At 47.8% G+C, this 16,435-nt stretch overlaps 1 protein-coding gene across 1 annotated transcript in view; it reads right to left on the reverse strand.

Moving 5' to 3' along the window:
- Positions 1-16,435, reverse strand: part of Bcr (BCR activator of RhoGEF and GTPase) — a 127,576-nt gene that overhangs the window by 12,494 nt on the left and 98,647 nt on the right. Inside the window, 2 exon segments of the mRNA NM_001419609.2 lie at positions 7,234-7,365; positions 9,554-9,651. Of these exon segments, the coding sequence (NP_001406538.1) occupies positions 7,234-7,365; positions 9,554-9,651 (230 nt within the window).

The following is a 16,435-nucleotide window of genomic DNA, read 5'->3' on the forward strand; positions in this document are numbered from 1 at the left end:
AGGGGTCACAGTAGCACCAACCACAGTAAAAGTGGAAGCAAACCAAGTGACCAGAGAAACATTAAAATGTGGGCTGTGACAGGGTAATTTTATTTAACTATTAATGACAATACGAAATTATATAATAATAATAATAATAATAATAATAATAATAACCCTTAAAAAACAAGTCATCTGGGTGGTGATGGTGCACACCTTTAATCCCAGCACTTGGGAGGCAGATGCAGGAGGATCCCTGAGAGTTAACGGCCAGCCAGGTCTACAGAGTGCGTTCCGGGCCAGCCAGGGCTATAGAGAAACCCTGACTCAAAACCAAAACAAAACATTCCCCCACCCCCAACCCCCAAAGAACGTAGTCACAGAAGACCACCTCTAGCATGAGTCTGTTGATACGAAATGTGGAGAACGGACACATCTCTAAAGACCAAAGCTATTACTACCCTGATGGCTGCGTGGGAACCTCAGACATAGCCTGAGCAGGATGCATAGGTTAGGAGAGATGGTACAACAGGAAAAAAAGGGGACAGGACAAGATTCTATGACTCAGTATGTTAATCCCCGGGAAGGAACAGGGCTCTGAGAATTTGGTGGCCTAGGAAGTTTATGGAGATGAGGAATGGGCAGAGGGCACGTTAGAGAAATCTCTAACGGGTTCAAGGCTCCAAGAGACCTGGGCTTTACCGAGTCTGATGGCCTCCTTTGCATGGTAGCTGAGGATGCTGCCCTCAGGATCCTGTACCTGTCCTGACCACAGGCCATCAGGCTGCTCGCTGAATGGCATCCTCCTAGCTCAAGCATCCCCTGGATCCTGGGTAATGGCTAGTCTTGGGGTATAAAACTTGATGCCTTCACCTTGGGCAGTCTTTCCCTGAAGACACACCTAGCGTCCATCTCTGTGAAGGTCTCCCTACGCCCATTCCTGGCCCCTCCATCAGGGACATCTGTGGATGCCAGTGTAACCTTGCAGCAGGCCGACCCTGGCTTTTGGCACACCCGTAGGATCTTTCTTGAGTCTCTCTATGAGTCACAGAGGCTGGGGAGTAAATGTCCTGGCATTCTTGGAGCCCGGCATATAGGTCCTTCCTCACAAGGATGACACAACAGGCCCTACGTATGAGGGCTTGCGTAACCCACAGAAGCTTGGGCCTATCTTGAAAAGGACCAAGGTCCTGTGTACGAATCGCCCCGAAGGGCTCATGTTCTTCTTGCTGGTGACACTCTGAACAGTTATCACCATCCTGGTGACCACGTCCAGAACTGAGCCGCCACGTCCCTTTCTCTTTCTGGCGTTGTGGATCTGGTGTGTGTGTCCTGGGTTCAGAAAGAGCGACACCCCATCTTTCAGGAAGAGAAGCAGGGACCTGAGAAGTAAGCTGGGATGCAAAGGCTCAGGCTGTGGTTCTTGGGCTACGTGTTCATTAGTACCATTTATGGAGCAAGGAAGCGCACGGAGTCAGGATCTTAACCCAGCGGAGCCTGACACTCCCAGGCCTCGGATGTGCGCGAACAGTACCATCAGAGCCTCGGTTTCCATTCTGGCCCTTCTCTTGGGCTCCGCTGTCCTGCCTGAGCCTGGACTTCTTCCCGTCCTCCCTCTGGTATTCGGGACTGTCTTCTCCGTCTCAGCTTCCTCTCATAGGACGACTCTCTACTCACTGTCTGAGCCCGGGCTGCCATTTCCCACTAACTCCTAGCAGCAAGAGATAGGCAGCTAGGCACCCGTCCCACATGGCGTGCGTGGGAGGCATCGACGTCACCGGGAAAGCCTGGCTCAGGGAGGCTGGCCCTGGCTAGTCACAGACGCTTTCCCGCTATACCTAACCCAGAATTCAGTATCCGCAGGTGAGGAGAAGCCAGGAGAACGGGAGAAGGGAGCCAGACCCAGTGTCAGACCACACTACTGCTCCTCCCCCTGCTTCCTTCCTCCTGGGGTCACACGGACAAGCCCTTGTTGCTAGGAGACAAGCCAGTGTAGGCGGGGCGTGAGTCATTTAGACGCTTTTCAAGTGCTTGGGTTCCTTCCGATGTGACGATGTGATGTTCCTGAGGCCATTCATTTCTCTCATTTCTCAGACCGTGGCGGTGACTGCGGGACCCGAGCAGGATCCGGCAGGCTCCGATGCCTCTTCACTGACAATGACGGTGACAAAAAATAGTAACAGTAATAACAGCACCGAATGCCGACCGGGTCTGGGTGACACGTCACCGAGCTGCAGACATATTGTGTCTCCCAGAATGACAGCAGGCTGGAAGGATGAGGGGTTATGACTCACTTGGGTCACACAGGGCACAGGAGGGCTGGGGAGTGCACGGAGACTATCCTCTTTACCAGACTATTCAGACTCTGAGCTTTGTTCAACACGGCTTCATCCCTGTGCAAAATCCCAACCTGAGTGAGAATCCTGTTAAATCAGTTTTTCTAGGAACATATACCCTGTATGTGTGCATATTTGGGGGGGGGTGCTTTATCTTGTAGGTGTGCATGTGTACATGCTTGTGGAGGACAAGGCCAACCTCAGGAGTCATTTCTCAGGTACTGGCCACCTTGTTTTTATCAAGTGAGTTCAGGTCAGTCACTGACCCAGAACTTACCGAGTTAAGTCCAAGACTGGAATCTGTCAGGTAAGACGGACTGGCTGGCCAGAGAGCTCTGAGGTTCTGCCTGCCTCGGTTTCCCCAGAGCTGGGATTACAAGTGGTTCATCACACTGGGCTACCCCACTCCTGCCCCCCACACTTTCTTTTTTTAAAGGGTGGCTTTTGGAGATATCATTTAAGCCTCCATATCAACTAAGCCATCTCTCCTCACACTCCCACTACCGCCGATCAATCAATCAATCATCATCATCAATCATCATCATCCTCTTCATCATCATCCTCTTCATCTTCTCCATCATCATCATCTTCTCCATCATCATCATCATCATCACGACCACCACCACCATTCATCATCATCATCTTCATCATCATCTTCTTCATCATCTTCTCCATCATCATCATCATCATCACGACCACCACCACCATTCATCATCATCTTCTTCATCATCATCTTCTTCATCATCTTCTCCATCATCATCATCATCATCACGACCACCACCACCATTCATCATCATCTTCTTCATCATCATCTTCATCATCTTCTCCATCATCATCATCATCATCATGACCACCACCACCACCACCACCATCATCTTCTTCATCATCATCCTCTTCTTCTTCATCATCTTCTCCATCATCATCATCACGACCACCACCACCACCACCACCACCACAACCACCATCATCATCATCATCATCATCATAATCGTCTTGACAGTACCTCATTGAGCCCAAATAATTCACCAAGTGGTTGTGCCTAGCCTTGGAGCCTTGAATTTCCTGTCTCTACCTCCAAAAAGTGCTGGATTATGGGTCTCGTCCCCCATCTTTGATATTTAGGTGGGTTCTTTGTCTCCTGCCTTTCTCCAGGTAATGCCTGCTCACCTGAGCTTCCTCCAGAAAGGAAAAAAAAAATCCCACTGGGCTGGTCAGGCCGGAATCCTCCTCAATCATGGTGTTTCCTCTTAGTAATTTCGACCCACTGACCCTTACCCTGTCCCTTGGCTCTAAATTCCCACTTGCCTGAGCTGTATCTGGAGCTGAGGCCTATTCTATACAACGGTGTCCCTTCCTTCTTGGGAATATCCTGAGTATATCTTTCTGCCTTTGCTGCCTTCACTGTTTTCTGGCACTGGAAATTTTTCCTCTCTTTGCTAGGCTGGTGCGGGGCGCTCAGACGCCCCGACAGAAAAGCAAATGCATCAGGAAATATTTTGTGCATGTGGAGGCATCATAGCAAGGGGGTTTCAAAGAAGCTCAGTGTGAGAAGCTAGCTTTGTTCACTTCTTACTGAGACCCCGAGCTTTCTAGTGTAGGACTCAGAGACCCTGGTACAAATCCAACCGTTCCCAAGAGTCAAGGTAAAAATTCAAGTCATTTAAGTCACTACTAGTGGGACCTGAGTTTCTCTTTGCTAACCTGATAAACCCACAAAGGGGCCAGGCAACACCCAGTCTGTTGACATTCTTGGAATCACTCTTGTGTTGAAGTTTGCCCTGGTTCTTCCTCCAGCCCCATGCTCCCAGAAAATAAGACTGAGACTCAAAAATATATTTACAAATACCTTGGCCGTATAGCTAGGCTCTTCTCTCACTAGATATAACTTAAAATATCCCATTTATTCTAGCCTATATTGTGTCACACAGCTGGCTACCTGTGCTTAGGCACCATGCATCTAGCTTGTCACATCTTCCCAGAGAATCTCCTTTCCTCCCAGAATTCTCTCTCTTCCTGGTGTCCCACCTTCTACTTCCTGCCACAGGTCATAGGCTTTTTAATTGACAGGTGAGCCATCCATACAAAACAGAAGATGTTCTCCCTACATCCCCAGTAAGCTGGGTAATTGAGGCTTCAAGAGAGTACCAGGGCCTGGGACTTGTATGAAGAATGCCCTGGGCTGTGGGCAGATGCCAAGGGGAGGTCACAGACAGCACTGCTCACCCGAGGACCTGAAACACTTGGGAAAGCGTCTCCTAAAATGTCAGATGACATTCTCCAAGACTCACTGCAGCACGTGGGTGATCCCAGCTACTAAGGAGGCTGAGGCAGTTGGCCTGTCTGTGAGCTCAGGTAAATCCGTAAGACTGTTTCTGACTAAAATAAGAAAGGACGGTGGTAGAATGCTTGCTTAGCAATGCAAGGTCCTTGGATCATCCCTCCCTTCTCCTATAAAAGATCTACTGTGAGCATGTGAAACAATCTGGTTGAACACATCCCTCAGTATGACAGTCCGGAGATAGTGGGCACCTGTGTGACATCATAAAGACACTAAAGGAGCTGTCACGGGACTTCTGAATTCTAGAGAGGTAGTGAGGACAAGTTGTTTCAAGATCAAGCCCAATCCCCGAAACTATTCCCTGGGTTCCTATTTCGAGACACGACCTCCCCTTTCTGTATCATTAACAATACCAAGATGATGGTCTTCTCGGCTCTAACACTGAGCTTAAACGAAACCCCTTTTCTCTTAGGAATCGACCTCAAACATTTTGTTATACTACAGAAAAACAGGCCACACAGCACACAACAAAAGGCCCGCACCATGTCAGTCATTCTATCTGTAACTGTCACTTGGTCCATGTGCAAACACTATGTTCTTTAAAAAGGCCAATAGTGAGTCGGGTATGGCGGCACACGCCTTTAATTCCAGCACTCGGGAGGCAAAAGCAGTGGATCTCTGAGTTTGAGACCAGATTGGTTTACAGAGTAAGTTCTAGGACAGCCAGGGCTACAAGGAGATATCCTGTCTCAAATCACCAAAGCCCAACCAAGCAAACAAACAAACAGAACAACAACAGCAGCGACCCCCAAAGACTAATACTGGGGCTAGAGAGGTAGCTCAATGGTTAAAATCACCTACTGCTTTTGCAGAGGACTCAGGTACAGTTTGTATCACCCACATGACAGCTCACAGCCACTCAAGTTCTGGGGGGGAATGTGGTTCCTTTTTCTGGCCTCCTCAGGCACCAGGTACACATGTAGCGCACAGACACAACTGCAGGTAAAGCATTCATAGATGCACAGAAGATAAAGAATAAATCAATCTAGCCAGCAGAGTCAGGCAGATCTCTGTGAGTTCAAGGCCAGCCTGGTCTGCAGAGCGAGCTCCAGGACAGGCAGGGCTACACAGAAAGACCCTGTCTTGAAAAACCGAAAGAACACAATCTGAGAACTTCCTTGGTGTCCAAGGACAGTATGGTTGTTCTGTAGTTGGCTCAGTAGAAAGGCTGTGGTGGCAGCATGACAGGGTATAGACAGGATGTTTAGAGGAACGTTTTTGTTTTCCAGCCTGCTCTTGGTTTATGGTAATGCCCTGGGGCCCCAGGCCCCCGAGTTCCTGAACACACTTGCACAATTAAAACCAGGTAGCAGCCTCCATCTCTTAGGACCCTGGCCAGGTAGGGGACAGAGACTTCCTGATCTTCATGAAGGGAATGTGGGTCCTCTCAAAGCCAGAACTGATTTAGGAGAGCTCATCATTCCCTTCCTCACCCTTGCCACAGGGTGAATTTTACTTCCTGCCCCTAGGGAAGGAAGCTGGTGCTTGTGGGTGTGTACTGCGCTCTCACAGGTGTCCGGGTGTCCTTTCTCCTCTGAGTGGCCTCACACGAAGAGAGAAAGTCTAGGCAGCACTTAAGACCCGACACCCACTTCCACGGCAGGAGGTCAGATAGGAGTGTCTGGGCTGCACGTAGTAAGGTGTACCGTACGGATGGTGAGAGAAGAAGCGGGAGAACTGCCTGGACGGTCACAGCCCAGCAGCAGAAACAAAAGACTCTGCTTCAAGGGCAAAAGATGTCTTACAGCTTCTGCGTGCATACTGTAGTATGCTGTGCTTGCACATTAAATAAATAGATAGACAAATAAATGACTTGACTGTAAAAAAAAAAAGTAGCAGGCACTAGAACTTTTTACTTTGGCAACAGGAGTGCTCTGTGTAGTCTGGCCTGGCATTGAGAGACACAGCAGAGAGACCATAGCCGTGTGCAGCACAGGTCGCAGCAGTCCAGACGTTCCCCTAGCTGCTCCTCCTGCAGCACTGTTAGGCAAAGCCACAAAAAATTCATAGCTGGTGATGTCAGCTCCTGTCTGCCAGGATATAAGGAGACTTGGTGGTACTTCTGGGGCTGTATAAAGTTTCAAAGGGACCGAGGGACAAATGGCCCTTCCTTAGGACTGGGAACCCTGCACCGGGCCTGTAGGGACTCATTCTCTCGGCCTTCCTGAGGCCTCCTGTGCTAATTCTGAGGGACCCCATGTGCACGCTGTTCAGAAAACGAGCTGGAAAGTGGGCCTGTACCCCAAACAGAAAATGAGTAGGCTCCGGGACTCCTGCTTTTTAAGGGAGAAGGTTTTATAACCAATTTAAGCCCAGGGCACCACCTAACCATGTGCCTATGGGCTGCTAGAGCATACAGAGAGAAATTCTGGGTTCAGCTGCAAGAACAAGTTTGACCAGAAAAAAAAAAATCTTTGGGATTTGGAACAAGACAGGATATAATCGATAGAAAGAGAAAAGAAGGACCCGAGACAGGGCTGGCTCTCCACTCCATCCCAAGAGTTCGGCTGTTTCAGCAGCCTTACATCAGACAGGCCATGGAGCATCTGGATGGGGTGTGGCAGGGTGGGGCAGGCTCACCTGGACCTGTCCTTTCCCCATGAGCTTGTCAGCGCTCTCGCCATCCTCCTTCGCCATCTTCATTTTGTTGTAACACTTTTCATAGCATAGTATCCGCAGGGTCTGGGAGCCTTCGAGCTCTATCTCAAACTCCTGTGGTTCCCCGAAAGAAAGAAAGTTACCGGTGAACAAACAGGCCCAACCAAGTACGTGGCAGTCTGAACCATGGCGACAACAAATGCCCCTCACTGGGTCCTGGGACCTTCATTAGCATCCCTGTCACTACACTGCGGGTCTCTGACCCGGTGTTTCTGGAAGCTTTTAAACCCTCTCAAATCTACTTCTAACTTGGTACACCAGCATCTAACTCCAAAGGAAAGTCTTGATGCCAAGACTATCAGAGATGGATATTTGATAAGTTTGGATGGATGTGCCATAGCAGAAGACACAAGTCACCATTTCTTTGTGAAAACCCATAGAGTATACGTCTAACGTCAACGGCAGCCTCTGGGTGATGCAGGCTTTATGGATGTAGGCAAATTACATCATACGAGGTTTTTAACAGTAGGTAACATATGTGAGTTCCTGCCGTTGCCCTCAATTCGGCTGGGAACTTAAGACTGAAGAATGAAACTGAGGAGGTTAGGGGTACAGTTCAGTGTTTAGAAGCATAAGCTCCAGCTTCAGTACATTCTGTTTTTTATACTTCATTTTTTTTTAATTTATTTATTTAATGTATGTGAGTACACTGTAGCTGTCTTCAGACACACCAGAAGAGGGCATCAGATCTCAATACAGATGGTTGTGAGCTACCATGTGGTTGCTGGGATTTGAACTCAGGACCTCTGGAAGAACAGTCAGTGCTCTTAACCTCTGAGCCATCTCTCCAGCCCGATTCTGTTTTTTAAAAAACACCCTGTAACCCACAAATGGGCCCCACAGGCAGCTCTGGAATGATCCCCGGAGCTTTGCCTGCTGCTTAATGTGGGGTTAACCTGCTCCTCCCTCTGAGCCTCCAATGAACTCTGCACTTCCCATCTATGGTTTTGAACACGTGGCTCTAGCTGGGCAGAGCAGCTATTTCTGGGAAGATGTGTCAGGAGTATGTGGATTCCCTGGATGACCTGCATGTACACACCAGGTAACCTAGACCCCTCAGGCCCCACCTCAGGCTTCTGAATGATGACTCCTTCCTGGACCTTTTGCAAACTACCTATAATCCCTCTTTGTTGCCTCTGTGAGGGTCACAATTCCCCGCCCCCTTGCTTTCTGAAAAGCTTCCTACAATGGGTCTCATGTGGTTTTAGGTTTTTGTTTTGTTTTGCTTTTTTTAAGATGGAGCTGACGTTATTTACTATGTAGCCCAGTCTAGTGTTGAACCGGGACTACATTGTATCACTAAGCAAGCCTCCTATAGCTTCATCCGGCCACCATCATAGTTTATGTTTGGCCCTTTGTGCTGAGATGTCCAGAGAGGTAACACAGGGACCCTTGCATCCTTGTTAATTTAGACATCGTGTATAATGGCAGACCATGTTGGGATACTATGTAGCAAGGCCTGGGATCTGGTCCCACAGTCACCCCGCTAGAGACACGATCAAGGTAGATTAGACCAAGCTGCCTGGTGTTTCATGGTTCCTTCCTCAGTGAGCAAGGGCTGGGAGGCAGCCCTGTAGCTTGGCTGCTCCATTTGTGCCAACTAAGGCAAGGTTCTTCAGGGCCACAGCAACCACGGAGACCAGACGTGGCAGCTTACACGTCTGAGGGCTTCATGCACGATGCCTCTGCACAACCATTTCACTCACAAGATCCAAGGTTTGGGGAGTACAGACTGCGGACTACACAGACCTGGTATCGCAAGACAAACACACAGGGCCCTTGGAAACCATCAGGGGGGTCCAGGGAACCAGGCCTACAGCCCTGACAAGCAGGGACTAAGGACTTTAGAAACCAGAATAGCTACATGAGCTCATTCCATGAGCTTCTGTGGAAAAATGAAAACGGAACCCTAACAACAGTACAATAGGCTATAGCAGGATTTAAGCGTCCTTTTAAAGTATTCTCTTTAAACACTTCTGGAAAAAAACAAGTTCCTTCTCCGTGCTGGGGTGGGTGGGTAAGACTCTCAGGGACAGAGAGATAAGATCTCTTGGCGGTAATACGTATCCTGCCCCCGCACACATACACACACACACACACACACACACACACACACACACACACACCCTCTAGGAAATTCCAGGATGCTGGCAACAGTGTAGCTTTCTTTCGGGGAAGCCCTTAGGGAGCCCCTGGAGATTAAGCTCTGTGAAAAACAGCCTGGCGGAAGCCGGCTGCTCACCTCATTCCAGTTCGGCTCAGTGGTATCCCTGTAGACTCGAGTCTTCGCTTTGTTCACAAAATAGCCAAAGGAATCCACCTCCAGGGTGCAGTACAGATCTGTGAGAAAGGGACAGGGAGAGCATGACTGACTTCTATGTGACCGACTTCTACATTTCCAGCCTCTTCTTTTTTTTTTTTTTTTTAAAGATTTATTTATTCATTTATTATATATAAGTACACTGTAGCTGTCTTCAGACACACCAGAAGAGGGCATCGGGTCTCCTTACAGATGGTTGTGAGCCACCATGTGGTTGCTGGGAATTGAACTCAGGACCTCTGGAAGAGCAGTCGGGTGCTCTTAACCGCTGAGCCATCTCTCCAGCCCTCCAGCCTCTTCTTAAGGGCAGGTGCTATTTACAAAATGGGGGGAAAAGGGTCTGTCCTCCTTAAAATAACCCAAACAGAGGCTGGTACAAACCCAGCCCCTCGTGCAATACCCTTGACCCTGCATTGGGACCGGCTGCTAAAGCCCCGCCAGTGACAGGGAACCTATGCTGGGTGTGCAGGGAGGAAGGGGATGGAGGCACTGGCAGCCAGGGTGGGGTGAGAGGTATTGCGCTGAGAGGCCACAGCAAATGTCCCCTATCCTGGAAACTGGAGACTCGGGAAGCTCCCATGATCCTAGCAGAGACTGAGATGCATGTTAGTTCACAGGAAGTTCCACACCAGTGCAGGGCACCAGAAGAAAAGGAGGCACAGCCTGTCAGGCTGTGTGTGTGATCTGGCCCACTGGCAAAGGACAGGAGTTCTGCAGTTTAGAGACGGCCGGGATGAGGAGTAAGGCAGGCTGTGTCAAAGATCTGGAGGCATAGAGACCAAGATGAAGTTCCATGGTGGGTAATGACATTTGACTCACAGGGACAGTATGGTGGAACAGGACAGCTATCAATGGCTGCGTCAGGAATCCAGACAAATACAGATTGAGACACTGGTGGAGGATGGCATCTAGCTGACAGCAAAGAGTCACGGAGTGGAACAGAGGCTGCGGGTGACTAGGTGTGGCTTGGGAATGTTAAGTTTAAAGGGTAGGACACAGTGAAGTACCATGGGAAGTCAGGAGAGGGAAGTCAGAGTGGGAAAGGCAGCTGGGGCATCATCTGCCTGTTACTGGATGAGCCCTGGGGAAGGCCTGGTAAGGAGGAAGATGCTACTGGAACATCTATCTGGTTAATCTTAGCAACTCACCTGCTATAATCCTTTGCAAACAAACCACTGTGAGAGATTATCTACGTTAACTGAGATGCAAAGACCTTCCTTAAATGAGAGTGGTAACTGTTTGACACACTTGACTAAAAAGAGAAAGCAAGCTAGAGCAAGCCTTTAATCTCTCTCTTCTTCCTGACTGGATACAATGTAACCAGCCATCTCAAGCTCCTGCCTTACACATCCTGAAGGACTGTGCACCAGGGTAAACCCTTCTCTCCATAAGCTGCCTTTGTCGGGATGTTTGCCCCAGCAAAGAGAACAGTAACTAATACAAGAAAAGTCCTAGCATGAGTGAGGGTCAGGGGTGGGGTAGGGTGAAGTAGTAGTAGTGGCGCGCGCGCGTGCGTGCGTGTGTGTGCGTGTGTGTGTGTGTGTGTGTGTGTGTGTGTGTGTTCCTGTGATGGATTTGATTGTGGTGCTAGGATTTTGGAACTGGTTTGTTGGAGGAATGTGGAAGAGTCTGGAACTTTGGTTAGAAATGCCTTTGAGGGCTGGAGAGATGGCTCAGTGGTTAAGAGCACTGACTGCTTTTCCAGAGGTCCTGAGTTCAAGTCCCAGCAACCACATGGTGGCTCACAACCATCTGTAATGAGATATAATGCCTTCTTCTGGTGTGTCTGAAGACAGCAACAGTGTACTCATAGAAATAACATAAATAAATAAATAAATAAATAAATAAATAAATAAATAAATAAATAAATCTTAAAAAGTGGACATGGGTTTCAGAGAGGAACTGGGGGAGAGGCCATTCAGGTTATGATCTGGCAAATATCCAGGCTATGAGTGAGGTTGAATTAAAACAAACAAACAAACAAACAAACAAACAAACACCCAGACTAATTTGTTCCATGGACGGAATTTCGAGGAGAGATGACATCCAGGCTTTGGCATGGCCACTGCCCACTGCTCTTATTCAGACACAAAAGATGTGCAGTTTGCTAAGGAAAAGGGCTTGAGCCTCGACTCAAGGTGAAAATGGGGCTGTAACGTTAAAAACAAACCTTGTGCTCTGAACTCGGACAAAAAGAAAGGTGCCTGAGGTGAAGAAGGGCCCTGTGCACCAAAGTCTCCAACTTGAAAAATGCAGATTCATTTGAAAGGAAACAGTCTAAACTAAGAGTGGAGGTTTGAATATGTTTGGCCCAAGGGAAGTGGCACTATTAAGAGGTGTGGCCTTGTTGGAGTGGGTATGGCCTTGTTCGATGTAGTGTGTCACTTTGGGGGCTGGGCATTAAGCTCCACCCAGGGTGGAAGAGATTCTCTTCCTGGCTGACTTTGGATCAAGATGTAGAACTCTTGGCTTCTCTAGCACCAAGTCTGCCTGGGAGCAGCCATGCCTCCTACTATGATGACAATGGACTGACCTCTGAACTTTTAAGTCAGGTCTAATTAAATATTGTCCTTTATAAGAGTTGCCTTGGGGGTTGGGGATTTAGCTCAGTGGTAGAGCGCTTGCCTAGCAAGCACCAGGCCCTGGGTTCAGTCCCCAGCTCCGGGGAAAAAAAAGAAAAGAAAGAGAAAAAGAGTTGCCTTGGTTACGGTGCCTCTTTGAAGCAATGGAATCCCTAACTAAGACACTAGGAATGCTGCCAACAGGTTCCCTGCTCCTGGGAAGCGACTGCCCAGTTTCCCCAGGGTCAGCGCACAGAAGCTGAGGCAAGCGATTGTGGTGCAGGGGGCCAGGCTCCTCCATCTCAAGGTGGCAGCAAAAGTTGGCAGTGTTGTCTACAGGATGCTTGTTTTACAGACATGAAAGATGTAAGACGGAGGGGGTCGCAGGTCATGGGATCTTGCACACAATGTATAACAGAGTAGTTATACATTAACTTATACATTAAGTTATACATTATAACTTGTATAATGTTATACATTGTAGTATCTTTAAGGAGGCCCCAAGAGTCCAAAGGGTAAAGCCAAGAGGGTACAGCCCAAGTTGCCATGGAGACCCAGCATGCTGAAGATGCCAGGATCATGGAAAGCCACTGAGGAAGGCTGCAGGTATAGGGCAGTTCTGGCCCAAGAGAGGGGCTACGTGTGGCAGAATGGGGCAGGGGAGAGGTTACCCGGTCCTTTTGGAGTTCAGACAGTTCCATCGTAAGTCCCAGATACTGAAGGACTTAGTGTTTGCCCTGCTGAATTTTCCTCTTGCCTTATTCCTCAACCCTTGCTATGCTTTCCTGCCCCTGCCCGCTCCAGTCTTGCCTTATGCTTTGGTAATGTTTAGTCTGTCATTGCATGTTGGAAACATGTAACTTGTTTTTGTTTTACAGTAGTTCAGATGAGATAAGACTTGAAACTTAAGCAGTGTTGGCCTTGAAAAACACTCTGGGGAGTTTTTGATGTACGGAGTTCATGCATTTTACATCTGAGATAGTCATGAGTCTATGGGGACATGGGGTTGAAAGTCCTGGCTTCGAAGTGATGCTTGGGTGTCAAGTTGACAAGGTATGGAATTCCAGTAGCTAATCTTGATCATCATAGGATGGAAATGAGAATCACCAAGGTGGGGGGGAAATCTCTGGGCATGACTGTGAAGAAATGATCAAAGGATAGAGGTGAGAAGAACCACCTTAAATGCCTATGAGCTAAATAAGAGGACAGAGTGAGCTGAGCATCTCCCTCTGCTTCCTGAGTGTGGCTACAATGTATCACACTTCCCTACGGTAGTGGACTGTATGTCCTGAAACTGTGAGCCACAGTAAAACTTTCCTTAAGTAGTTGTTGCATGTTGTAGTACTTTGTATTTTCTAGGTTTTTTTTTTTTTAAATTGTATTTTGCAGCATTTGTCACAGCAATAAGAAAAGAAACTAATAGAAGGACTGATGAGAAGGCTTAATAGGAGCTTGTCACCAATACTGAAAATGTGAGTTTGGTCCCTGGGATCTACATGGTGAATCCTCCATGTTGTCCTCTGCCCTCCCCACATATGGTAATTGAACTGAGAATGCGCCCTGCAGGCTTATATGTTTAAATACTTGGCCCCCAGTTGGTGAACTGTTTGAAAAGGATTAGGAGGCGTGGCCTTGTTGGAGGAGGCGTGTCACTGGGGGTGGGCTCCGGGGTTTCAAAAGACTTGTACAATTAATTCCCAGTGTGCTCCCTGTTTCTTATTGTGAGACGTGAACTCTCAGCTGCTGTTCCAGCCACTGTCGTGGTGCCTTTACTCTGCCGTCAGGGACTCTAAAGGCTTTCTTTATAATTGCCTTTGTCATGGGGGCACCCATGCATACACACACAAATAAATAAATGCCAAAAAATTAAAAAGGAAGTTAATGTAACCAGTAAATGCCAGTATACATAGGGCTGTAAAGAGAGAAGAGTTTGGGATGAATTAGCCTGTTGCAGCCTCAGAGGAATCATGTGCATTCCAGCAATTCATCTACAGCAACTATGTGGCTTGATGGCTGTATTTTGCTTTTATTTATTTATTTATTTATTTTTTATTTTTGGAGACAGGATGTCCCAATGCAACCCAGACTGTCTGAGAGTTCATGGTCCTTCTGCCTCCAGAGGGATGGGGTTATAGGAGTACACCACCACGCCCAGCTTTGGTAATTTCTGATGTTATAAACTTTATACAAACAATGCAACAATTTCATAAAACTATTGCATTTACCCTCAAAGCCTCCTTCAGTCCAATCATAAGTTTCATTGACCTAACACTTGATAGTCTGACTTCAACCTTTGCCCTTTCTATAAATTTAACATACGCAGAATGATACAATATATAGATTTTTTTGGTATAATTTTCTTTGTTGTGTTTTTATGTTCATCTATCAGTAGCCAGCTCATTCCCTTTTTTAAAAAAAGAGATTTTAGATTTATTTATGTATACGAGGACACTGTAGCTGTCTTCAGACACACCAGAAGAGGGCATCAGATCTCATTACAGATGGTTGTGAGCCACCATGCTGTTTCTGGGATTTGAACTCAGGATCTCTGGAAGAGCAGTCAGTGCCTTTAACCGCTGAGCCATCTCTCCAGCCCAGTTCATTTCTTTTTGATAAGTCATCAGATGGGTGCCAGAGTATATCTGCACAAGACTTTGCGTAGACAGATGCTTTAACTTCTCTAAGGTGAATACTTAAGGGTGGTACTGGCAGCATACATGAATGGGAGGTCTCTAAGGTGAACACTTAAGGGTGGTACTGGCGGCATACATGAATGGGAGGTTTGTCGAACTTTGTAAGGAACTGTGCAATGGGAGTGTGGCTCAGTGGTACGGCTTGTGCTCAGATGCACAAGGCCCTGGGTTTAGGTCTCAGCACCAAACAAAAATATCTGTAATATGTCCCAAAATGGCTGTGACCTCTACATATGCAGCACACGATGTTCCCATCGTTCCATATCCTCACCCATATTTGATACTGTTCGATGTTTCTTTTGTTTTAAGGTGTTGGGGTTAGAGCTCAGGGCCTTGTTCAGGCCCAGGAAGGGCTCTACCACTGAGCAACACTTCCAGTCCTAGTGTACGTGTTTCTGATTATCACTGATTCAAGGAATATGAACACGTATCTCAAAGTTGTTTTAATTCTTGTTTTCCTAACACGATAAGCATCTTCTCATGTACTGACCAACTTTGTGTCTCTCTTTGGGGAGGTGTCCAGATCCTTTCCACATGTAAATCTATGATTTCACCGTTGCCATCACTATCAGTGTGTGTGTGTGTTACATGTGTGAGCATACCTGTGTGTGCGTGTTATGTGTGCCTGCATGTGTGTATGATGTGCATGAACCTTTGTGCTCACAGTCAGAAGATGGCTTCTAGGGGTACGTTCTCCCCTTTCATTGTGGGTTACAGTGTTCAAACTTAGGTGGTGAGACATGGGTAGCTTTTCTACCCATTGAGTTACCTCATCGACCCACTACTCTGGAGAGATGGCTCAGTGGTTAAGAGCGCCGACTGCTCTTCCAGAAGTCCTGAGCTCAATTCCCAGCAACCACATGGTGGCTCTGTAATGGGATCATGGTGCCCTCTTCTGGCATACAGGCATATACTCAGGCAGAACACTGTATACACAATAGATAAATAAATAAACCTTTTTTAAAAGAAAACCTAACTGCATTTTCTTAAGAGTTTCCTGTACATTCTAGACACAGGTCCCTCGTCAGCTCCATTCCGGTATCTGCTGAGGCTCTTGCTCTGTGGCAGTCATGGGAAGGAAGGGACAAAACTGTACTTGCCCTTCAGTCTCCTACCATGGGCCTAAGAGCTGAGAGAGGAGCTAGGCGAGGAGATCAGTACAGCTGCAGCGTGGTCCCCCTCAGACTGCTAGGGCAGCTAGCTGGGAGAGAAAAGGGCATTCTCTTGTCTACTTAACACAACAGCTAAGGCTTCTCCTGTTGGCAGGGTTGTGGGGTTGCTGCAAAGGAGCGGAGGCTTCCTGGCATCTTTCCAAGTGCTATCAGGCTTTGGGTTCAAACTCCAGACCTGATAATTAAAAGGCCTGCCGGCAGGTGACATCCCATGCATGCAGGCTCTGAGACAGATATGTGTGGGGAGGGAGGCAGGGAAAAACAATCCCGTACCCAGCAGGCTTCAACAGGCAAGGTCCCTGAAGAATGGCACCCATGCTGGACACCTGACTGGCTGCCCTGGGTAGCCCAGGCCTCCCACCCTTCTTAGGGGACAAT

The sequence above is a fragment of the Rattus norvegicus genome, chromosome 20 (assembly GCF_021556685.1).
Source record: "Rattus norvegicus strain SHRSP/BbbUtx chromosome 20, alternate assembly SHRSP_T2T, whole genome shotgun sequence".
NCBI lineage: Eukaryota > Metazoa > Chordata > Mammalia > Rodentia > Muridae > Rattus > Rattus norvegicus.